Source organism: Squalius cephalus (assembly GCF_949319135.1).
Source record: "Squalius cephalus genome assembly, chromosome: 21".
Taxonomy (NCBI): Eukaryota; Metazoa; Chordata; class Actinopteri; order Cypriniformes; family Leuciscidae; genus Squalius; species Squalius cephalus.
This window is the reverse complement of record NC_137142.1, coordinates 3,606,646-3,632,219: the sequence shown is the minus strand read 5'-3', so window position 1 is coordinate 3,632,219 and position 25,574 is coordinate 3,606,646. Positions and strand designations below refer to the sequence as shown.

General features: G+C 39.7%; 1 protein-coding gene across 1 annotated transcript in view; it reads left to right on the top strand.

Annotated features, from left to right (window-relative positions):
* dst (dystonin) overlaps window positions 1-25,574 on the top strand; it is a 202,274-nt gene that overhangs the window by 132,954 nt on the left and 43,746 nt on the right. The window contains exons 56-72 of the mRNA XM_079855818.1: window positions 1,950-1,980; window positions 2,086-2,212; window positions 2,333-2,389; window positions 2,511-2,746; window positions 3,954-4,083; window positions 6,575-6,774; window positions 8,056-8,551; window positions 9,908-11,376; window positions 19,631-19,792; window positions 20,332-20,502; window positions 20,620-20,786; window positions 21,462-21,621; window positions 21,805-22,131; window positions 22,259-22,343; window positions 22,455-22,696; window positions 23,678-23,884; window positions 24,773-24,892. Coding sequence (XP_079711944.1) covers window positions 1,950-1,980; window positions 2,086-2,212; window positions 2,333-2,389; window positions 2,511-2,746; window positions 3,954-4,083; window positions 6,575-6,774; window positions 8,056-8,551; window positions 9,908-11,376; window positions 19,631-19,792; window positions 20,332-20,502; window positions 20,620-20,786; window positions 21,462-21,621; window positions 21,805-22,131; window positions 22,259-22,343; window positions 22,455-22,696; window positions 23,678-23,884; window positions 24,773-24,892 — 4,387 coding nt within the window. The remainder of the gene's footprint in view (window positions 1-1,949; window positions 1,981-2,085; window positions 2,213-2,332; window positions 2,390-2,510; window positions 2,747-3,953; window positions 4,084-6,574; window positions 6,775-8,055; window positions 8,552-9,907; window positions 11,377-19,630; window positions 19,793-20,331; window positions 20,503-20,619; window positions 20,787-21,461; window positions 21,622-21,804; window positions 22,132-22,258; window positions 22,344-22,454; window positions 22,697-23,677; window positions 23,885-24,772; window positions 24,893-25,574) is intronic.

The following is a 25,574-nucleotide window of genomic DNA, read 5'->3' as shown; positions in this document are numbered from 1 at the left end:
TAAAAAAAAAAAAGAGAAAGCCTCAAAACGAAGGTGAATGACATTTTTTTATTGAATAAAAATTGAATATATTAAAATTTTTGAGTAAATATATAAATATAAGCAATCTAAATACAAAACAAATTTACATAACAAATTCACAATAAAACCTAAGCCACCTAACCCAAAATACAATAATTTAACACTACAGTACTAATAACAGCAAAGTAGTCTATTCTTGGTATGCTACAAACCAGCTTTAAATTTCAGCAATTCTTTTCACATTTTTCACAGAAAACATGACGCAGAACAAATAACGAACTGTGACCGCTGAGCGCGTCTGTCTCTCTGGCTCAGCGCCAGCCAACGCAGGTTTGAATTTAGAAGTTGATGATCACGTGATCTGAACATTAAGCACACTGGTGTGAACGATCGTAAGCGTCAAAGGGTTAACTAGCAATCACATGCTTTTTTACGTCCGTTTCGGAGAACCAGAGGGCAGATATTTCAACCGACAGCTGAAGCATTTAAGTGGCACCGAAACGAAGCACCGAAATCTGTGTTTTGATTCGGTCCGGTTACATACCGGTTCCATATCGGTGCCAGGTTTCGGTACCCAACCCTAGTGAGTGATGCATGGACCTCGCCACAACCATGCTGGATCTCACTGAGAATGATTCTTCTGAACTACTCAGAATCTATTCTAATCAGTGTTTTCTGAAACATTTATATCATAATGACCATTTATTTTTAAATGGTGCACTTTAGACATTCTACTAACTATAACGTTGCACCTACATGTCAACTAAATCTCATTAGAGTATCAGTAGACTGTTTGGGTCAGTAGGATGAGTTGAAATGTATTTGCCAAGTTACTTACAGTCAGTAGAATATCTGTTGAGGAGCATCACTATAAAGTCAAGTGATCTTTATATATAATTTACAGTGATCAACAGGAATATAATGATTCAGTGAGGCAAACAGAAATTCAGAATTCCAGACAATAGTAAACAGTCATTATTTATTTAGTTGAAATCAGCTGTTGATTCATTTTGTTTCAATAACTGTGTAAAGTTCATCAATTATGATATGAGTTCAATGCAGCTATAAAGCATCTCTGCAGAAACAGTGATGTCATCGTCTCGCTCAGTTCAGTTCTCATCCGATAGAGTCAGTGCAGGCAAATCAATAATAGTGCAGAGAATTAAGTTATAGATATTAAAGTGCTGGCAGATATTAAGCAGAGAGTCTACTAATACTCGAATGACTGCTGGTTGACATGTTAGTTGTTACTTATAGTTAATAGAATATGTCGAAATAAAGTGTTACCAAAAGGTCTAATGAATTTTGGTGTAATGTGAGCTGGTGGGATTATTTGATATTGTGTGTGATAGTAATAATTTGAGATTGTAATGACAGTCTTTTTTTTTTTTTGGAGAGGTTGTGTAATCGGTGAAGTTGCTAAAACATTATTTTGAAGTCAATTTATTTATTTTTTATTACATTTTATTACATTTTATTACATTTTTATTGTCTCTAAATTACAATTTTCAAATAATTAAGGGTTTTATAATGACAGAGTAAACATACTATCAAATCATAATGAAATGAATCCTAAAATGAATTACATTTCTTATGTTCAAACCATCCTTCATCCATTTCCATACATAACCAATGTATTTTTATTTTTTTTCAATTGTTTTGTAAAATGGTAGTAACAACAGTATTTGGTATTATAAAAAATAGAAAAATAGTTTAAGCCCAAAATAGAATCATCTAAGCAAATATTCTGTCACGCTGATCAACAGTGACAAGTAATTAAAAACTAAAATGAACCACCCTTTTTTACAATCCTCCTTCAGGACTGACACGTTTCTCTGAAGAATCACCCATATAAGGAGGATAAACAGCGGATCATGTTTTTGTGTTTTAAAGTGTTTATTCCAGTGATTTAACCCTCGTTACTCTAGTCACATCCAGCATTGCTCAGCATTCAAGAATGTGTGTGTGTCATGTTCCAAAAGGTCAACGGAGAATAATGAAAATGTCAAAATGTCTCCTAACTCCACATAGATTTTAAAAATGTTCAAACAACTGTTTCTGCAGGGCTTGTTGGATGAATGGACCTCCAAAGCTCCTGCAGTCCAGGATATAAATAGCAGAGGATCTGCTCTATGTAGCGTAATCAGTGTTTTGACATCACCGGCCAAAGCCAAGATACATCACAACTCAGGTATTGCCAAGGAGTATTTTAAGATTTTACAAAAACATTTATTGCATGTCTCAGTTCAGCATGATCACTCATCTGGAGTCAACTCATATATATATTTATGTATCATTTATTTTTCTTTAGGATCCGCTGTCAGTAATGGTTCTGGTCCAGGAAGTCATGCCTATCTAACAAACCAAGGTGAAAGTTCATACTAGTGATGCATCAGTTTTTGCTGACATAACTGGTTTTAATTTATGCTGCGACCAATAACTATTATGATGGCCAATGTATATCTCTACTATTCTGTGCTTGCCTTTAGAGTTGATGCTGGTGCAGCAGAAGATGTCCTGCATTAACAGCAGTTATGAGCATCTGGGGGAGCTTCTGAAGGCCAGATCATCTGAGCTCAGCGCTGTGTTGAAGAAAGTCCAAGTGGTCCATGAACAGGCCGAGTCTTTACGTCAGTGGATGGAAGACACGAAGAAGACGGCATCATCGTGGAGTGACCATCCGTCTGGGAAAGACAACGTAAAATCACAGATCGAGCAACAGAAGGTGAATGAAAGCCGTTAATGTGCATTATGTCTAATGACTTATTAGCATTATTTGTCATTTTTGCATCTGAACCATTTAGACGTGAAATATTGACTTGAAGTACCCCCTCAGATTTTAAGTTAATATTTCAATAATTTAACAACACGTTCATTCACATTCATGGTTCTCTGGTTGGTTAATGGTCACATGACAAGTGGTCACATAAACAGATAAAATATTTCATTTTAATTGTTAATTCAATTTTAGATGTATCTATATATAGTATTTATAAATTATGTTTATATATATATATATATATATATATATATATATATATATATATATATATATATAATGTATTTTCTGTATTATGTATAATAATATATTTATTATATTATTTTAATTAAATTATAAAAAATAAGATATAAATAGTTATAAATTACAATTGTCCTGTAAAATTAAAAACATAATTTTTTGAAATAATTATAGTAATTATTTTATTTTATACGCAAGTTACAATACTAATATGTATGTCTTAAATTCTTCACTTTCAAGTGTTTAAATCCACATATGTTCATTTTGGTGGAATAGATGGTGAAATGCTACTATGCACAGAAATGTTGATAATTATGCAAATGTGTACATTAAGTGAAGAGATGGAGTTGATGAGAAGCAGCGTTTACTGTGAACCGAGTCGATCTGAGACGATGAAGACACACTGCCACTCTGAAACGCAGCGCAACAGACTATATACTTATTTCATTAAATCACAGCCTTTGATTTGATGAGAGCAGTAATGTATATCGCAAGTTGAGTTTTATTTTGATTAATTGTGCAGTCACATTTATTTATTTAAATTTTGCATCCAATTTAATTATTAGCTTTTTATCAGCTGACAAACCCCTGCACTTCCCTCAGGAACCCCCAGGGGATTGGGGAAACCCTGCTTTAGATGGCTGTTGTACTAAGTGGTTGCTAAGCTGTTGCTAGGCAGTTGAAAGATCAATGGATATGCCAAGTTTGATGAAGTTGTTTTTGCCATATTTCAGTCCATTCCGTGTAATTTAGCAGATTTTCCTCAACAATCAGCGCAGAAATTCTGAAAAAAAGTGCACAAACTTTGTGTCATGCTATACATTCTACATGAAAACCTTGACAATTTCCCACTGTAAGAACATTCTTTAAACTGTAAGCACTGAAAAAGCTGATTATATTGTCTGTCTTGCAGGTCTTTGAGGAGAATATGAAACAAAAACAAGCGCAGCTCCAGCAGCTCAGGGAGAGTTTGCTCAGTTTAATCGAGGAGAACCCGGATTCACCCGAGGCAGAAAAGTGGAAGCACATGCTGGCACAGATCGGTATGCGTCCATCACATCCAAACGCATGAATCTGCTTTAATCTGCGGTGTGGATTGCCAGGTGCAGCGTCACACACGTTTCTCCCTCGCTCACTGCGAACCAGGGCAGGAATAAAGGGGCAATTTTTATAATTACCTTATTTAATGTATGTATACACTGTCTTTTATGTCAAATACTTAAAATTAATTCAACCGATAAGAATAATGACATACCATGGTGACTTGGCTGTTACCAATAACATTTGATATTTTTACACTGCAGAAGCTGCATCTGACATGGCATTTATGTTTATTTACACAGACTGTTTAATGCTGCTCGAATGTGATGTTACATATCATTTATATCTGAAAATGTCAGAAAAAAGTTTAAAGGATTAGTTCACCTCAAAATGAAAATTTCCTGATAATTTACTCACCCCAATGCCATCCAAGATGTCCATGTCTTTTTTTCTTCAGTGGAAAATAAATAAAAGTATTTTGAGGAAAACATTTCAGGATTTTTCTACACACAATGGACTTCAATGGCAACCAGAATGTTGAAGTTCAAATCAATGCAGTTTCAAAGGGCTCTGAAGTGCTTCAAAGGGCGAAGTGATTGAAACGATCGGTCATTTTCTAAAAAAAATAAAAATGTATATACTTTTTAACCACAATTGTTCGTCTTGTGCTGGTCTGCGACACGCCACATATTACGTCATCACTTTGGAAAGGTAATTTTTCGCCCTTCCCTTCCTTTTTGAACTGGAGTACACAGACATAACTTAGATGACGTGACGCGTGACCTTTCTACGACGCGTGTTGCAGAATTAATTTTTTTTTATTTATAAAATGGCCGATCTTTTCACTAGATAAGACCCCATTCCTCAGCTGGGATCGTGCAGAGCCCTTTGAAGCACTTTAGAGCCCTTTGAAACTGCATTGATCTGAACTTCAACATTCTGGTTGCCATTGAAGTCCATTGTGTGGAGAAAAATCCTGAAATGTTTATCTCAAAATACTTAATTTATTTTCCACTGAAGAAAGAAAGACATGGACATCTTGGATGGCATTGGGGTGAGAAAATTATCAGGAAATTTTCATTTTGAGGTGAACTAATCCTTTAAGGCTGATGCCTCTATTCATTTACACAAAGCAGCCTCTTTAAACGGAGAGGGTCAGAAGAAGCATATTAGATGTTATAAATATAAAAACATGCACTCATTACAGACAGCTGCAAGATTAAAACAACAGTCATTATTATTGATTACTGTCCTTGATATTGTAATCACGATTAATAATGTCTATTAATAGAATACATTAAAAATGTTTTGCACACAAACAGACAAAACAAGCTGAGAACTGTTTATGAATTAGTTTTGGCTCTTTTACGCATTAGTAAATGGAGACTTCTCACTGGTTCTCTGAGGGCCTGTTTACACGACACTGTTTTCAGGTTTCAACTTTTTGAGTTTTGACTTCATTTACATGACAACGGTGTATTGGAGCCCTGAAAGTGCACACTTTTGAAAACTATACCATTATCGTCTCTGTGTAAAAACGTGAATTTGTGAAAACGGTGACGTCATGTGCATGTGTATTACGTTTTCAGTCAATAGTCGCGTAGTGTTTCTTTACAGAGTGACATCGCCAACTACTGGCCTGGCAGCAGAATACAGCTTTTTGGTCATTTCTGCGGGTCCGACGTCCGTGTGAATGGGGATTGTTTTGACAACGTCACGAAAAACGTCGTTTTGACAACGTCACGTGTGTATGCGAAAAACGCAAAGGAAAAAAATTGTGTACAGTGTTTTCGTGTAAATGTACTCATAGTAGCATGAAAAACAAAATTATTCAAACTGGAAATGAACTGTATACAGAAAGCATGCAAAGTTCCCATCACTGAAGCGATGAAGTCAATGACTTCATTTCAATGCAAGCTCACTTGTGCACAGTGAAGCTGACTACACTGCACAATGAATCTCTTATTTACATTGCACACTAGTTTTTTTTTTTAATTATGAAAGCATTAGTGAGAGGGCAGAACTCAGTGAAAAAGTGTTTCAGCTGATTTCTTCTGCACTGGTGACTATTATTAAACGCCTCTGATTGGCCATTACATTCATGCGCTCAACAGACGTGTCTGTGATTGTCTGTAATGCTCAACGCTACAGGAAATCTTTGATGCAACATGACCAGATCTAATTGTAATGCTGTAATCAGTACTTATCGTTCATTTTTACATTTAATTTTAAGCACCACAGTCATAATATATTTAATTTAATTTAATTTAATTTAATTGTGCAGGGGCATTTTTGCCCCTTTATCTTGAATTTAGCGAGCATTTTTGTTCATCTTGATGGCATTTTTATCCCAAGCTCCTTTTAATTTCTGACCTTGCTGTGAACTGAGGTGAAGCTCCTGTGAAAGCTCAAGCTGATAGTGAAGGAGTTCGGCCTCCTCCACACACTCTGAATCAACGTGATAAAGTGATGTGTGTTCTGCTCCACACACAGATGCGGGATGGGAGGAGGTCAGGGGAAGCATGGAGATTCGGAAACAGCACCTGGAGGAGTCGTCCCGAATGCTGGAGCTCTTCCAGACGACCCAACCACAACTCTCACAGTGGCTGCAGGAGAAGGAGTTGATGATGGGCGTCCTGGGGTCTTTGTCTATGGATCCCAACATGCTTAACACACAAAAGCAGCAAGTCCAGGTACTGGCAGTCATGCCGTAAACATAGATAAGAACTGTAATGCATGTGAAAGAAATATTAAAGGTTATATGAAGTTAAACAAATAGATATTACCAAAGTCTTATTTAAAGATATGAGTAGTTTGGAGCTTTCTACCACAAAAAGCTATGAATTCGGGATCACAGGCTCTCTAAACGAAGCGGGTTTCTGAGTTCGCGCTTCAGGTGTGTCATAAAGTGTCTATCGTTAAAGCTCACGCTAACTATCACAATATATATCGTCATACCGCCCAACCTTAATTCACCCTAAAATACATTTCTGTCATCATTCACTCACCGTCATGATGTTCCTAATCCATGTGACTTAATTTTGTTGAACAGTAAAGGAGATGTTTTTAAGTTCCTACTGCCCTTTTTTTCTCTATACAACGACACAAAGCACCAAACGAGAAATCTAAATGACTCTCGCGTTAAATGTCAAGTTTTCTGAAACAATACCCAGCATGCAATAGCCGTCATATCACTGTCTCGGTTAACTATAGACCCGATATATAGTCCGGCTGAGTAACACACTTCTAGCCAAAATAACCTTGAATTTAGTTACATGTCGTTTTTGCCAAAATAACTTGCGAGATATACAATATTCCATCATGTAAGCAAAGTAAACAGTGATTACAAGGTGTCTGGTTTCATTTCTTTGACAGTAGTTTATGACTAGTCTATTCTTGGACTATAGTTTAGACGTCTATTAAGTTTTCACTGACAGCCCAAATTTTGCCTCATTTCAGCCTAGACTTGTTTGAACGGCTATTAGACTTATTTTAAACGCAAAATTGCTTGCTGGGTAAGATGGCTTTGTGTGAAGAACACACCAAAATTGAAGTCATTGAAGTCATCTCTGAAAAGCAGCAGTAGCTCTTACTTGCACATCACACTTGATCAGTCACCTGGAACAAAAGAATCAATGGCATTTGATGTGATGTTTAGTAATTAGTGATCAAAGTGATCTTTTCTCTTCAGAAGACTTGGAATATAATACACTGGTAATATGGAGATATGTGCTTTTTGTTGGTTTTGGAGCTCAACAGAGTTTTCATTGTATCGAAAAGAGCCGTATAAACATTCTGCCAAACACTTTTGTGTTTCATGGTCAAACCAATTTGGAATGATGGCAGAATAAAAAAATGTATGGTCAATTATTTCTTTTTAAGTTACATAGACACTGTACTATTTCTAATGCCACTGAAGAAGGCTTATCCTTTAATGCCTATTGCTTAATGTCATATGTCATTCCTTTGATTAGATTCTCCTCAAGGAGTTTGACAGCCGCAAGCCTCAGTATGAGAAGTTAACCGAGGCCGCCGCATCAATCGCTAGTGCATCAGAGAAGCAGGATCCTTCTGTAGAGCAGGTTAAGGAACAGCTGGCATCTATTTCCCAGAAGTGGCAGGCCTTGACAGGTCAGCTGTCTCAAAGACATGCCCTCATTGAGCAGGCTGTCGGTAAGACCGCTCAATTCCAGGAGATTTTGCAAAGCCTCAATAAAAGTGCCACCTGCCTGGAGACTGAACTAAATAACCAGCAGGCTCTCAGCACCCAACCTGATGAAGTCAAGAAACAGATTGAAGCCACCAATGCAATCCTGGCTCAACTACGAGAGGAGAAGAAGAGGCTGAAAGAGGCAGAAAACATTTGCTCTGAGCTCTCTGCCATGGTGACTGAGGAATATCTCAGAGCAGACTTGACAAAACAGCTTGAGGCCGTCACCAAACCATTCAGACAACTTGAGGACAAAGCAGGTATTGCAGTTAACTTCAACTACTACTGTACTTCCTTCTGCAACATCACAATTGCACACACGTAACCATGCCTGATTTCCTTACAATTTGAATTTGAACACTTTACTATGTTTAAATCAATTCCGCTGATACCCCCCCCCCCCCAAATCAATGCAGAAAATGCAAAAAGTCTGCAGATTCCATCTGTGTCTGATTACCATCATCTTTAAAACATGTAAAGAGGGAGAGAGCAAACAATGTGTACACTGTTACACCACATCAAGTGACGGCAATGCTGTATTTTTATTTCTGTTGCATAGTGTTGGTAAGTGTTGACAACTTAGCGACTTAGCCAGAGCGTAAAACTAACTTTTTGCCACTCCTGCCAATGTCCGGTGATTTAAGAAAATGTACTGGCCATAAACATTTTTACTGGCCATGAAACTTTTCCTGCAAAAACAGGCAGTAATGACACCAAAATGTTCTATTCCAATTTTGATACCTCAGCTAAAACTACTTGCCTAACTAATATAAATGTAAAACATTGTTAAAAACAAGATACAATAAAATAAGAACAAATAATCTTATAATTAAAAGCACAGATGAATACAATGTAAAAAAAAAATGAAATAAACCCTGCTTTTCAGGTTTTTCAGATAGGTCTGACAGTAGTTTTCAGTTACAGAAATGAGCTCCCTTTCACATCTTCTTGCGCTTGAATATTTACACTGGCAAGGCTTAAACTTTCGTGACGAATGACGATGCAGCGCTGGCCCGTTAACTGTCCAGATCACCATGTACGTTTGTTCACATTCCTGCATTGTTAGGATTCATTACTCTCATTTGGCGATTGGTGAGAGTTAATTTTAGGCCCTGGACTTAGCGACATAGCTGTTGCTATATTTATTGCCTATTCAGACCCTTTTATTAACAGTTGCAGCAACTTCTTGGACAAACCTTATCTGATTTCAGAAACTACCTGGTATAATTCAGCTGTATTAAAATACAGTATGTCAGCACGGAGAGTAGGAGAGAAACAAACAAATGTAAAGGGCTGACACTAGGAAGAATGCAAATGCCATGATTATGCTAATTAGCATTGTTTTTTCGAGCAGTCTTTAGCAGCTTCCCATTGAAAGTAGTTGGCAACAGTGGTGTTGGGTAGCCCCACAAACTCCACATCTCTATAGCAAACATCAACCATGTTCCCAACTGACTGTGATTTGGTCACTTCACGCAGCATTTTTGCTTTCAGTCATGGTAGAAAAAGTGCTTGATGCCTGACACTTGTCGTGTTATGCTCTGCTCAGACACAATATTACATAATTGTGAGACTTCTTATCTAACACTCTTATTTTTTATCTTGTGGTTAACCAGGAAAGCGGATTGAGCAACTCAACTCGGCCTTTGCCAGCTCCCAGCAGTTCCATCAGACTTCTAAGGACTTCCAAGCCTGGCTGAATCAAACTCTCCAGGAGCAGTGCAAGACACAGCCCATCTCCGCTTATGCAGAGAGGTTAAAACAGAGTCTCAAGGAGAACAGTGCTGTTCAGAAGGCCATTAGTGACCATGAGGGACCTTATAACACCATCATGAAAGAGGGTGAAACTCTCCTTCAGAGAACAGAGGGGGCAGAAAAGGTGGCCCTTCAGGGACAGCTCTCTGCTCTAAAGTCCAGCTGGGATGATGTGAAGAAAAGCAATGCTGATCAAGCAGAAAAGCTTCAAGGGGCCATGCAGAGGGCTTTGAAATACAAGGAACATTCAGAGCAACTGAGCTCATGGTTGCAAGAGTTTGAAGACAGGGAGAAGAATGTAAAGCTCTGCGTGAACTCAGTGGAGATCGAGGGCTCCCTCTTGCAGTTGAAGGCCATCCAGAAGGATGTTGACAAGCATAGAGGGCAAGTTGTGATAACGAACACAGCTGCAGACAGCCTACTTGAGGTCATCACTTCAGATGGCGATATGGTTAGGGAGGAGAAGGCAACCATTGGTAAAAGACTGGATAAGCTGACAGAAGATTTAATGCTCAAAAGAGAAACATTAGAAAATATCTCGCAGAAACTGAAAGAGTTCAACGACTTACAGAAAGAAGCCAAAGGCCAACTGGAGGGTGCCAGGAAACAGCTCGATTCGCACTCTTCCTTGGGTGTCCAGGCCTACAGCAACAAGAACCTGACCAACATGAAGGCTCAGCAGAACAGCTTAGAGGGTGTCCACAACCAGATTGAGAATCTCAAAAGTCTTGCACAAAGTCTTGTTGTAGATGCCTCTGAGGTTGAAGGTGTGACAGATCTTCTTCTTCAGGCAGATAGCTTGGAAAAAGACCACATGTCAATTACCAAAAAGGTAGAGGATGCTTGCTCCACCCTGGAGAACAAGCTCCAGGGCATTGGACAATTCCAGAACAGCATCCGCGAAATGTTTGCAAACTTTGCAGACCTGGATGACGAGTTGGATGGTATGGCTTCAGTTGGCAGGGATCTTGACACCTTACGGGATCAGCAAAGCACTATCAAAGACTTTGTTGCTAAACTTCAGGATCTGATGACCAACACAGCCAATGGCAGAGACAGTTGCAAGAAGATGCTGGAGTCAGAGGCCTCACCAGATCTCCTGGGTCTAAAGAGAGACTTGGAAGCCCTGGGCAAGCAATGTGGAAAGCTGATGGACAGAGCCACCGCTAGAAGAGAACAGGTCGAGGAGACCCTCAGTCATCTGGAGGAGTTCTGCAGCAAGGTGCAAGAGTTTACCCACAAACTAAGCAGTGCCGAGAAGCAAGAGGAGTCCCAAGGGTCTGTTGGATTGGAAACAGAAGTCATTAACCAACAACTGGAATCCTTCAAGGTAAAATTAAGATTCATTACCTTGTCTCATCTTGTTCTGTTCCCCTTCTATATCAGTGCACTGACATTTGAAACAATTGATATACTGCAATGTCTTACACATTAAAGATCATGAGGTAAATGTGAGCTTTGCATGTTATAATGAACAAGAAGATCTATATCTACAGTGGACCCGAAAAGTATTTGAACAGGTGAAGTGTGTCATTCATGCACCACTAGTGGCACGAAAAAGAGTTTCAGAAATATTGACTGTCTTCAAACAAGTTTCAGTCGGTACCGGTGTTCTATTTTTTTGGACAAACTCGCGCCATTGTTTGAGCCAGTTTTATTATGTTGTTCCCAGTTAGACCGCTCAATCAAACAGACTGCAATTCCTTTTGGTGCCACTAGTAGCACAGAAATTACACTTCACCTTTATTTCACACTTAAAGGGTTTGTTCACCCAAAAATGAAAATGATCCCATAATTTACTCACCCTCAAGCCATCCTAGGTGTGTAAGACTTTCTTCTTTCAGCCAAACACAATCGTAGTTATATTAAAAAAGATCCTGGCTCTTCCAAACTTAATAATGGGAGTGAATGGTACCTTAGATTTTGAAGCCCCAAAATGCACATCCATCCATCATAAAAGTAATCCTTGCGGCTCCAGGGGTTAATAAAGGCCTTCAGAAGCGAAGCCATGCGTTTTTTGTAAGAAAAATATCCATATTTATAACTTTGTAAACTGTAATCACTGGCTTCCAGTAACGGCCATACATGAGTCTAGTTCCGGCGGAAGAGTGACCTCTGACCCGACGCATGACGTATTGACGAACCACGGAAGTGGATAGAGCCAAACAAAACACTGGTCACGAATTAGAAGTCTAAAACAAGAATTTTTAAATAGAAAGTGAGAGTGGGAGGAGCTTGAGTTTGTTTGAACCGCGAGAGGCGTCTACTCTCACCTATACTTATGCCACTCCTACATCCCACGTCATGCGTCGGGTCAGAGGTCACTCTTCCACCAGAACTCGACTCTCATACGGCCATTACTGGAAGCCAGTAATTATAGTTTAATTACTAGTGTAATTACTTCAGAAGGCCTTTATCAACACCCAGAAGCCGTATGGATTACTTTTATGATGGATGGATGCACTTTTTTGGGCTTCAAAAAAAATAAAATGTACCATTCACTCCCATTATGAAGCTTGGAAGAGATTATATTTTAATATAACTCTGATTGTGTTCTTCTGAAAGAAGAAAGTCACATACAGCTAGGATGGCTTGAGGGTGAGTAAATTATGGGATAATTTTCATTTTTGGATGAACTCAAACAAATGCCACAGTTAACAGCCACACAATATTTTTTTTTTTTTTTTTTTTATAAAAAAAATACTGTGTTCATTTTAGGGGCAAATGTTTAATTAAGTATCTGCAGAGTTTTACATGAGGATTTTTGCTTCCTCAGTTATGTTACATAGTTTTGGTCTGTTAGCCATGTGTTAGATCGTTCTCTAGATAGTTCTGTGAGTCTGTGAGCATCTGGTGCTAACAAAAGACCGTCAGCTGATGGGGCATTGTTGCGAAGGTGCAGTGGGCCAGCTGGGGGCCAGTGGGGGGCCAGTGGTGTGCACGTATCGTACTGGCCCAGTGAAAGCTAGCGGGCTCGGACTTCTGCTCCTTGACCTGTTAGCGAGTGCTAGGGCAGGCTTCTCCATTCACTGCAAACAATAGATGTTTTTAGCTGACTTGTTTTTAGCCACTAGCTAATTCAGTTTTTTCTGCATTTTAACCTGCTATAGTTAAGGATTCTGTTTGCAAAACATTGATTATTCTTATATTTAAAAAATCAGCTCAGCCTTTTGTTGTTATAGCATGTGGTTGCTTTTAATACATATTTATGAAATTGTTTCAAAGCATTAAAGGATGTTTCAGTAAAATATAACTTTATTGTCAGTGTTACATTTCCAGAAAATAATTTGTTTTTATTAAAAAAAAAGACAAACCCTGTTGACAGTTACATGCTCACAGCAGAAGTATGTAATGCACAACCATTTCTCTTTATATGTTTGTACAGCGGTTTTTGTTCATTTTTTACAAACTGAGGGGTGAGTCGAAAATGTTTTCTGTCCCACAGATGCAGTCGAAAAAGCTTAACTTGTACTTAACCTGGGAATATTTTTAGAGAAGTTGACTTCATCTCTCAAAAATTACATATTTGTTTTGGCCTGTCAGTTTAGATTCCTGGATGTTTTTTGACTCCATATTTCAAGTGGTACATCATTTGGAAAAGTATGCGGCTGCAGGAATTTTTGGATTGTTCAGATCCTCAAAAAAAGCCTTCTTTCTATTCTTTTGTTATGGCAACAGAGTGTGTTTTTAAAATAATAAACAAAAGATGTAGATTTCTCAGGTTCTGTTACAATTTAATTACTCCTAGGAGAAATCATAGGAAATATTAGGATGGATAATATTGTAATATTATTAACAACACTGATAGAAAACCTGCTGAACAAAACCATGTGATTTAAAATATCAGTCCTAGATAAAACCATTGTCAAGAATTAAAGTGGGATAAAACATTGTCCATAAAGCCTTTAAATGCTTGAAGCTGAAAGAAGCTTAACCTATATTTGTATGTGCGTATGAATCAAGCATGGACATCCATGCGCTGTGCTGAAGCATCAGCTGCCGCTGTTCAGGCCATCGTTTGGCCCCTTGTTGTTCGGGCTCCCCCATTCTTTTTGTTCTTTTCAATCTCTGGATGGATGATCACTGCTACATCAGCTGCTGCTGGAAAATCTGCTTTGTTCTCACTGATACGGCCATTAAACGCGGGGAAATTACCCAGATCATGATGCACGAAGAGAAAATCTGCTTTGTCATTTAAAAATATAAGAATATGCATGTGTTGCTTGTTTATCCTTATCATTTCAATTCACTGGATTCGTTTGTGACTAAACCCAATATGTAGGGAGCCGAGCATGTGTAAAGGACCAGAATATTATAGAGACCTTGAGGTGGGTTCATTTGACTAAAGCCAGCAAGAATCAACCCACAACTTGACAACAACTACCCAGAACACCTTAGCAAACACATAGCAATGCATGACATTGTGGCGGTGAGTTTTACAGGAGTTTTTTGGAAATTAAGGAATTGCTTGTCTTCTTTTCCACTACTCAGACATGACAGTAATGTCTCATGCAAACCTGTGGGAATTTCTGACTCTTGAATCATGGCTATTCGTAATTCCATAGGTGACGATTGGAAAAGGGTCTTTGTGAACCCCCAGTGTTGGCTGAATCATCAGCCTGACTCACCGTACAGACGCCCAACAGGGAACCTGAAACCCTGCACCAGCACAGCACTGGAACTTATGCACATTGTTGCATTATGATGAAGTTGTTATTTCACTGTGATCATGTTGCATGGGACGGTAACAAAGAGCGAGAGAGATAACGTTTTGGCCCAACGGATCTCAGCCCTTGAATGCTGGAGGAATTTATACTGTGAGATTTTTTTTTTCTCAACCAAACCTTTGTTCTCGTCTAAATAATAGTTCTGCGTTTCAGTGCCTGTGGGTATTGTTCGTGTGAATGGTGAGAGATTCTCTGTTGACAGAGTTTTTTTTTTTTTTTTTCAAATGGGGAAACATCCCTGCCCTGTTTCTGTGGACAGACAGACAGGCATTGTTTCCCATCATGTCTGGTTTTAAATGAATGGTTTAATGCTTGTAACATCAGGGCTTATAATTTGTCCATCCACATTTAAATGGCTCACTGTAAAGTTGCCAGCGGGCTCCATTTGTACATTTTTGCCACCTGCAAATGGATGGTCAAAACTCCAAGGGCCACAAACTTCTGTGTAAATTGTTTGTAAAATCATTCATACATGATTTGTCACATTTTACATAAGAATTACACAGAAATTCTGCTCATTTTTCATAAATGAGGCCGTGAGATCAAACGGCTGTAAAGCACAGCAAATGGTCAAGTTCATCCAAATAAATGGCGTCATAGAAAGATAAATCCCTTTTATTTGCTTCTTGAGATGTCTATGTGGCGTCAACAGCAGTAAACACGTCTCGGAGACATTAGAGACTTGGACTATGAAAACAAATGTCTTTCTTAATTCACTGCCTGGATTATTTCAAAATATCCTTCCTTCAAATCCCAGACATCTCTTTAACCTCTTCACCTCTGCCAGTTTCACAGTTTCCTCTTCGCTAGCACAGAGGCTGTGTTCTGACTTCTGGATGCCTACGCGCTGTTCATTTCCCTCCGCACGCTTAGCAGGGAAAGTGTGTAATTTACTTGGAATATGCTGCAACGTCATCATACACAGGAAACTCTCCTAGATTAGGGGTTTCATGTAGTGACATCATGTAGTGCTAAGGTGGTGAGCGATGACTGAAAGGTAACCTTCCTTTTCCACTTTCAGTGAAGTGATTTATCTATATATAGGCAGTTTGACTTGTGGGCAGCGCTCCGACACATGGTGCGGTTGCACTTTGAGCGCCCCGAGTTCGTTGTCGTTCACGCCCCCCCCCCCCCCCCCCCACCCTCCCACTTCGCGTCCTTTTCACTCTATGCAGTACTATCCGAATAAAGGTGAAAAAATACTTGTTCCCTATAAATCTGAGCACATACTCTCCCTACAATTTGGAATCTCCCTTGTGTAAAATGCACTGTGAAGATCACTACGGTAGGCACTATCAGGCGATTAGAACTTATCCAGAGATTATCTTGCTGACGTAACGTTGACAAGTACCAGAAACAAAGCTGCATTCTTTATTCAGTCTAGCCTTTAATCCTTTGCTTCTCCCACCTTGTCCACTTGCCATGAAAAAAGACCTGTCATGCACTTGGCAGAGGTTACGGTGTTTCATTACCCACGTCTAGTTCCTCCCTCAGCATTCCACTGTAATTATGAGACACTACAGGCTCTTCTGTGCCTCCAAAACACCCGGCAGAGACGAGAAGAGAAACAAGGGACGGAGAGGGCAAGAGAGCAGAGAGCATATCTATTTCTGCCTTGTGTGATGTCATCTGAAAGGGTGCCGACCACTTTTGTAGCTTTGCTTTCTCTCTCTCTCTCTCTCTCTCTCTCTGCCCTACCCTGACAAGAGGAGTAGGGCTGCTGTCAGAGCAGAAGCACACTAAGAAGTTAAGTCAAATGGGACACGGAGACAGAAGGGGAGAATTAAAAGAGGGTCAAACGGCTACCAATCAGCATGAGCCGGCCACCGCACAAATGGAGCTGTGGCAGATGTTGGCTGAATAATGTGAAGGGGGCGGGGCTTTGAGTCCTGTGCCAGGAGGGTGTCTGTCATTGCCGGTTGGACCACAAGAGAGGCAGGAGCGGCTTTTTGTTTCTCCTGGAGCTTATGGCTTTGTTTTCCCAGATTTGAGGATTTGTATCAGGATATGCCACCATTATGTATACGGGATACCTCTGTGTGGATAACTGTATGGGAGATCTCAGGAAACTCTAAAATTCCAGGCACTTTTTGGACTGCTTGACGTCTGCGATGGAGTTATAAAGAACTAAGGAAACAAGCAACAATGACAAGTTGTGACAATGGGGAGAAATGGAAACCGGCAGGATTGTCATTTTGGAAAAGGATGTTTAAGAGGAAGAAGTGATGTATTAGAGAAATATCAAAAGTTTATTTTTTAAATATATATATATATATATATATATATATATATATATATATATATATTATTTTTTTTCATTAACTTTATTTTCACCAATCTTTATAAAAGTAATTTAAAGAAATTCATAGTATTTTTTTGTGGTATTCTATTTTTTTTTTGTTTTAAATTGTATATTCATAACAAAAGTCTATATTTTACTCTTACTGCTGTATTTATTTACCTTTTCATTGGGGGTAAAGTGTATGCCTAGTGACTTGCAAAAGTAAAGACTCCCTTTTGGCCAAGTCTCTTTCATGTCTGTTAGGGATTGTTGCACTGAAAACCTTTACCTCATTGTTGTACGTCATTTGTAAGTTATTGTCATAATGGGGAAACCTCTGAGTAGACCAGACTGTCTGCGGCAGAGCCCTTCTTGTGTGGGCAAAGGAGAGGAGGAGGACCTCAACATCGATGACTGTTACGTTCCCCAGAGGTCCATATATGACACTGTGCGTCTGAACGAGCAGATCGACTCGGGCTCAAAGGGCAGCCTGGCCTCAAGGCACTTTGTTGGGACTTTGCCATATAGCCATCGCACACTGGACATAAACGCACTCTGTGGGAACGGCGTCTTGGCCTCCTCCAGTGCCTTTGAGCTCCGCAGCAGGGAGGCGGTGCGTTTGGATGAGCGGGTTGTGTTCGACGGCTTGAAGCTTAATGGGGATATTATCCGGGGTGCAGACACCATGCTGTGTAAACCCCGAGCAGTGGGAGAGAAAAGGGAGCCGCCTCAGCACCGGCGCTCCTGGCGGACCTTCGCTCCCGCAAACCTCAGTGAGTTCGGCAGCTCCAGCGGAATGCTATGCGATGATGGATCGGGCCAACGTGGATTGGGTCGAGCTGGAAGAGGACGCAGTATGACGAACTCTCTCACCTCAGAAGGCGACTCGGGCCTGTGCAGTCCCACTGTGGAAAGAGAACAACAGAACCCACGATCCCAGAGGAGAACCGGGCCTGGTACAAGAAGCCTTTCTTCTGCTGAGGGAGTGCACGTATCTGGGGACCTGAAGCCAGGGCATTCCCTCAGCTCCGGTCAGGAAGACTTCCCCTTTTCCCCAAAGAAAGACCGGTTACCAACTCCGCTGTACTACACAGATGCATCAACGCTTGGAAGCCAACAATGTAACAATACAATCAACTCAGACCTCAGTGTGGGTCAGAACGCTGTTTCTAATCGTGATTGTCCAGATATAAATGTCAGGACGCTGGCAGAGTCGAGCAGTAAAACACATATGTCCACAACATTTTCAGGATATGAGGAATTACCCACAGCTGAACTTCTTGAAGACACTTGTTCACAGGATGACTGTGAGCTTCTCAGTGTTGTGGTGACGGAACCAAAGAGTCTTTCACATTGCCTGCAGAATATAGAACAATATGCAACTAAGGATGAAAAAAGTTATGAATACGAGCAAAGAGCTACAGACTCGAAGATGGCAGATTTGGAGGATTTCTTGTTGTTAGTTGAAAGGGAGGCAGGTTTCACCAATGGAATAAAACACATGGAGGATGAGGACATAGAGAGTCTATTAACATCCATAGCTGAATGCTCGCAGATGAACCTTGTGGCTTTGCCTTCCACCCAGGTACCCCAAAATAGCTGGTTAATGTTGATTGTTTGATTAGCGTTTCCTGGGAGGGAAACGCTTGGCCTTTATCAGATTAGGAGAAAGCTGAATTGAGTTTATCGTTATTTGCTTGTCAGTGACTCAGATGTTGTGATGGTGCACAGCTGGTTATAACTGAGTAGAAGCCTCTCACAACAACCAGTTGACTGGTGCTGGAGCACATAGTGCCCATTTTAGTGGAAGAACATCACCTTATAAGGATGCTGGCTAAAACATATCTAGTTACCCTGCTGAAAAGACCAGCGTAACTGGCCATTAGCTTATGTTTTGGATGCTGGTTCCCAAAATGTGATTGTAGTAGTTCATGTATACATTCATGTAGTCTCTTTTTGTTTCAATGTTAAAATCTCCTAAGGAGTTTTAGAAGGAACATCGAAGATAAATTTGATTCTTAACATAAAACCACAACTGAGAATACTATGTAGTGCATAAGTGTAACTTCAAATATTGGACTTTTTTTAATGATTGAAGATTTATTGAACTTCATAATATTCAAGCAATCATTAATGCAAGTCCAATCTTTGAAGGGTTTCAAGATTCATTGAACTTCATAATATTCAAGCAAACACTGAATAGCTTACAGTTTTTCTATTGGTTTTTAGTGTTCTGACAAGACCAGCGTAATTGGCCACTATCTTATGTTTTGGAGGCTGGTTCCCAAATTGGGATTGTAGTAGTAGTTTATGTATGCTATCCACATTCATGTCGTCTCTTTTGTTTCAATGTTTATAACTCCTAAGGAGTTTTAGGAAAAACATAAAAAAAAGAAAGAAAAACTTGATTCTTAATGTTGAATCATAACAGAGAACTATATGTAGTGCCAAAAGTGTAACTTCAAAGATTGGACTTGCATTAATGATTGCTTGAATATTATGTTCAATCTGAAACACTAAATAGCTTACAGTTTCTCCATTGGTTTTTAGTGTTCTTCAATATTTATCACTTACAGGTTTTCCAGAAAGACATCATTGAGTCTCTGCAGAGCCAATTGCATGAGTTGAACACTCTGGGCCATTCATTGATCCAGAACGCCGGCAAAGGCACCAGCACCAAAAGCCTTGATCATGATCTAGAAGAGGTCAACACCAGATGGAACACCCTCAACAAAAAAGTAAGATCCACTCTTCAGCTAGTTTCACAAAATGTTTACATTTCAATTGAAGAGGTGCTATAATATCATGTATAAATTGTTCAATTTCTTTATCCACTGCACTCTGGATTGCTCATAATCTTTTGATAGCAATCATAATGTTTGCCAGTGTTGGTGAGTAACTAAGGAGTACTGATGCCACTACCTTAGCTGTTATCTTCAGTACTTTGAGAATAGACCATTTCAAGGATGTAAACAAGAACAAATGCGCTGGAATACTACTGCACATGTCTGATTAATAAATTTAATTTCCCACAGATGTTTTGAATGCACTCCACAACTAACGGGAAAATGTCCAACGAACAACAACATCACTTCCTTAAGCCAACAAATAGCTGTTGAAATGGTCTATAGTCAAGTGTAGCCTTTCCAGTATCCATGGTTTAGAGCAAGTAGCGATAGTGTTAGATGCTACACCAACAAATTTAGTCATTTGTAGCATGCCAAGCTACAGTTTTAAGGTTGTTTCCTCAGCATTGCTGTATGTGTGATCTTCACAGGTTGCGGAGCGATCTGCACAGCTTCATGAAGCCCTGCTCGACTGTGGCAGGTTCCAGGATGCTCTGGAGTCTCTTCTCAGCTGGCTCACAGACACAGAGGAGCTGGTGGCCAATCAGAAGCCTCCATCAGCAGAATTCAAAGTGGTCAAAGCACAGATACAAGAGCAGAAGGTATGACGTCAGAAATGCTTAGATGATCTAAATGAGAATCAGTTCGCTGATGTGAAATCTGTCTTTTGGTTTTACATATGCTGATATCAGTTTATTTTTCCTAATGGCTCTGTCTAGCTCCTGCAGAGACTGCTGGATGACCGAAGAGCGACAGTGGAGCTGATTAAGACGGAGGGACGGAAGATGACGGATTTAGCTGACACTGTTGATAAGGAGAAGATTGCGAGAGAGATTGAATGTCTGGGGCAAAGGTGGGATGCTCTACTTAAGAAAGCGGAGAACAGGTAAATCTATTAACACATCTTAAATTCTGGAAATAAAGTGCCCATAGTTGGCAAGTCAAATAGGGATTGGCTAAAAGAATGTTTTGTTTTGTAGATTCCCTTAAGTACTAAAAATAAAATGTCAGTGTTTCTACAACAGATGTCATGTTTAATCTTGTAGCACTTTATTTTACAGTCCTGTTCCCCTTGTACATACTATGTACTTATTATAGTTATTACAATACCTGGGTATAATACCTAGGTACTAACCCCTAAACATAACTTTAACCCAATCAGCATGTAACCCAATAGTTACCTTATATTACCCAGGACTTTCTTAGTTAAGGACGCCTTATGTAAGTGCACGTACTTTAAAATAAAGTGCAACCTTTTATTTAATGTGTTGCTTTGCACTTCTTTGTAATTATTTGTGAAATTTACTACCAATTTCTCTCATTAATAATTCTTATCGTTATGTGCTTACCAGCATTTTACAATGGTTTTGAATGAGTTTAAACTTTGGTGGACAAATCTTAAGTTGCAGCTTCTAAATAAGAATCAGTTCTCATTTTCCAGCTGTACTTATAAGGTATAATCACAATCACTACTTTTTTCGTGGGTAAAGGACTGTGTGTGTACAGTATAATCAAACCCAGTCGTGTCCAGCAATAAAACTAACTGCAGCGTTCTTGGCAGACACAAGCAGCTGGAGAATATATTGGTGGTGGCACAGCAATTCCATGAGACCCTTGAGCCTTTGACGGAGTGGTTGACAGCTACCGAAAAAAGACTAGCCAACTCAGAGCCCATCGGCACCCAGACGTCCAAGTTAGAGGAGCAAATCTCTCAGCATAAGGTACAGGACCAACGTCTGTAGCGACAGCATAGTCCCGTGACCATTATTAGTTTGTTTTCCATTATGTTTTACTTTATCCATTCCCTGCATTTATGTTCTTCTCGCTTGTGTTCTCATTTGATCCATTCTTTTTCTGTTATTATGGTTTCCGCTCCTTGGTTATGTGACATCCATGGTAAACAGGCCTTAGAGGAGGAGGTTTTGGGCCGTGGGAAGGTCTTGTACCAGGCCATGAGTCTGGGCCAATCTCTTCGGGCGGTGGGCTGTGTGGATGACAAGGAGCTGGTTCAGGCAAAGCTGGACAGCATGAACAGCAGATATATGGAGCTGCAGGAGCATTGCCGTCAGAAGGCCGAGTTACTGCGACAGGCCCTGGCTAATGCACAGCTCTTTGGGGAGGACGAAGTGTCCCTAATGACCTGGCTCGATGAGGTGCACTGCAAACTGAGCGAAGTCTCGATCCAAGACTACACGATGGCCGTGCTCGTGAAACAGCACGCTGAGCAGCTGGTACTTCACAAGCTCCTCCTCTTAAGGCTTCCTTCCCTTGTTTTCATCATTTCATTTCTCTGTCTTCTCGGATTTTGTATCGCTCTGTTAGAAAGTTCTGGTGACTGATATATGTTTCAATGTCCAGGCTCTTCATGAGGACATTGAGTTGAGGAAACAAAATATTGAACAGGCCATCCTAAATGGGGTAGAACTGCTGAAACAGTCCACAGGTGAGATTAAAGAAGAAAAACACAGTGTCAATATTTGGAAGGTTTTCTGTTTGATGGGAAGCTTTTGATGCTCTGAAACTGTGAATCATGTGTGTGTTCACTTTCATTCAGGCGATGAGGTTGTCGTCATCCAAGGTAAACTGGATGGAATAAAGACGAGGTATTCAGAGATCAACACAATGAGCAACAATGTTTCAAAGACTCTGGACAAAGCCCTGTCTCTTGCCACAAAGCTGCAAAACACCCACGAGGAGCTGGACTCCTGGCTGGAGAAGGTTGAGTCTGAGCTGGCTTCATTTAAAGCTGAAGAACCGGTCGGAGAACAGCTCACTGGCTTGCAAGAGAGGCAGAAAGTAAGTGATGGTGCTGCAGATGCATTTTAACGCTTAGGAAAGAGAATTTACAAAAGTGTTTATGCTAGGCACCTCGAATACCAAACAAACTGAGTCTATTAAGGGGCTGTTTACAACACCGGTTTCTACTAAAAATGGGGAAAAAATGATTAGCCGTTCATTTACACGACAACTGCGTTTTGGGGGCCTGAAAATACAAACTTTTTTTGAAAAGTTTTCACTGTTATCGTCTCTGTGTAAACTACAAAAAAAACTATTCGTGAAAACAGTGACGTCATGTGCTTGTGTATTACATGTTATAGGCACGTGGTGTTTCACTGGCCTGGCATGAATAATACAGTGTTTTAGTCGTTTTTGCGGATTCGTACATCGTTTTTAGTATCATTGTCGTGTAAATGTACCCTAAGTCTCCCCCTTATTGGTTTCCTTCATAGACTCAGAAGAGATCTCACTAATATCTCAAACTGTGCTCAGATTTGCCAGACTAAATTATATAGTCTATGAAATTGCCCTGTTAAATACATTTAGGAGAAACATTCAAGATGGCTTTGAATAAAACATAACAGAGAATTAAAATCCAATATAACTCAAATAAAGAGCTTGCAAACACTGGCTGATAGTGATATAATTATGATGTTTGATAAAAAATGCAAAATAAAATCTGTTACACTTAATTTGAAGGTGTCATTGTGACAGTGAAATGACTGTAGGTTTAGGGTTAAACTATAGGTTTAGGGTTAGTTGCTTGTAAGTATGCATAATTTACTGTTATTACTCTAGTAAGTACAGGTAACCTGTATAACAAGGACACTGTAATATAAAGTGACACCAAAAAAACTCTATTTCACACAGTAAACCCAAAAGAAACATCTACTTAATATTGACACAAAAACACTTGAAAATGAATTTTTTTTTTTTTTTTTTTAAAGTATAGTCAGAATTGGTGGATATATCAGTCTATCCTTTATTTGTCCCATTCAGACACTGCTGAAGGAGGTTAAGGACCAGAAGCCACTGGTGGACTCTCTGAATGAAGTGACCAGCGCTCTGCTGGAACTGGTTCCTTGGCGAGCGAGAGAAGGGTTGGACAGGATGGTCACAGATTACAACGAGCGCTACCGATCGGCCAGCGATGCCATTACACAACACGTGGACCAGACTGGAGCTGCCATCTTAAAATCCCAGCAGGTACGGTGGCTCTCAGCTGCTCGAGGAAGTAACACCACCCTTCTATTAGGAGGATTCACAATGAAGTTTGTTGAAAGGCCCAAACAATGAAGCGCCTGTGATTGCTGCCAAGGGTGATCGGACTCATTGTGGTGTTAATTCTCAATGCTTTATAGTCGTCCAAACTTTATTTATTCTTTTGAGTCGCCTTGATGGTATTTACATAATATACTAATGGAGTGTGACCCAGATTGATTACATTTGCATCACATTAGTGTGTTTATATGGTTTATTACTGATTAGTTTAGCATAGCTGACTCGCCTGGGTTTTTTAAATAATTAGCAAAGTAAAATACTACTACTAATAATATAGAATACATTTAAAATTATTATTGATATATATCAATATAAATTATATTATGAATGTGGGTTATCTAGCTTTTATAAAGGGGAATGTTATGAATTTTAGTGACCATTTGAGTCCAATTATAATATCAGGCACTGTTTGTTGAACCAAAAGCTCTCTTGATGTCTGAAGCTGACACTTAAACATACTGTTTTTAGACTTATATATACAAATGACCTGATTGGCTAATCTCTTTCCTTGTAAAACAAGTAACAACCTGTCTTCATTTGCTGAATATTCATGGTGTTGTTATGTAAATGTGGGGATCATGTTAATGAGCTCATGTGAATTTCTGAATGGCCTGATTTTGCAGCTTTGTTTCCAATAATGCTCAGGGTTGACTGGAGAAGAAGCTGTGCATTATGAACATATGAATCTGTATGCATAGTACATCAAACTATATATCAATGTTAATTAAATGTATGCATTGTGTTAGAAGCACATGGAAACATGATATGGACAGTCACATATCACTGTTTTCTTGTTTTTCCTCTGATGTGCAGTTCGATCAGGCGGCCGCCACTGAGCTGGAGTGGCTGTCGAAGGCAGAGAAGAAGTTGTCCTGTCTTGGAGATGTCAGGCTTGAACCGGAGCAGACCGCAGCTCAGCTACAGGCTCAGAAGGTCAGTCGGACGTTTGCGTGGTCGTCTCTAACACATACGTTATAATCAGGGCTTGACATTGACGTTTTTGCTCACCAGCCACTGTGGCCTGTGGTTTTCCAAAGTTACCAGCCACTCAGCAGTTTCACTGGCCACGATTCTGACATCGATACCATTGGGGAAAACTGCCATATGGATATTTTTAATATTATTTTTAAAGGGGGGGTACAATGGTGTTTCATGTATTCAGAGTTGTTTACAGTGTTAAAGAGATGGATTCTTATGCTTAACATGGCCAAAGTTTTTAAAAAATATTTTGGACGAATAACGGAGAATTTCTGTGCCGAAAATCTTACTTCCGGGTTGGTACAAGTTTCGGCTGTTTTTTTTCGACCGTGGATCTAATGACGTAGACCAGAGTGGAATATGAGCATTTCTCCCGGAAAATGAGCATTTCTCCCGGAAAAGCACACGTCGACCAGGAGAGCGAGACCGCGCACATCAACGCGCTTCAACAGGAAATCATCGGCAGCGCTGCATAGTGTGTTTTTGGATGTGAGGGAAAGCTTCCCAAAGAACCCAGCGTTAGGAACAGTGGATGCAGATTGTTGTGTAGTTGTGTAGACTGTTTGTTCCCTGTATTTCGACGATGAATGTTTTATAAACAAAGCCCAGATCGACGGATTCTCTCTATGGCTCTGGC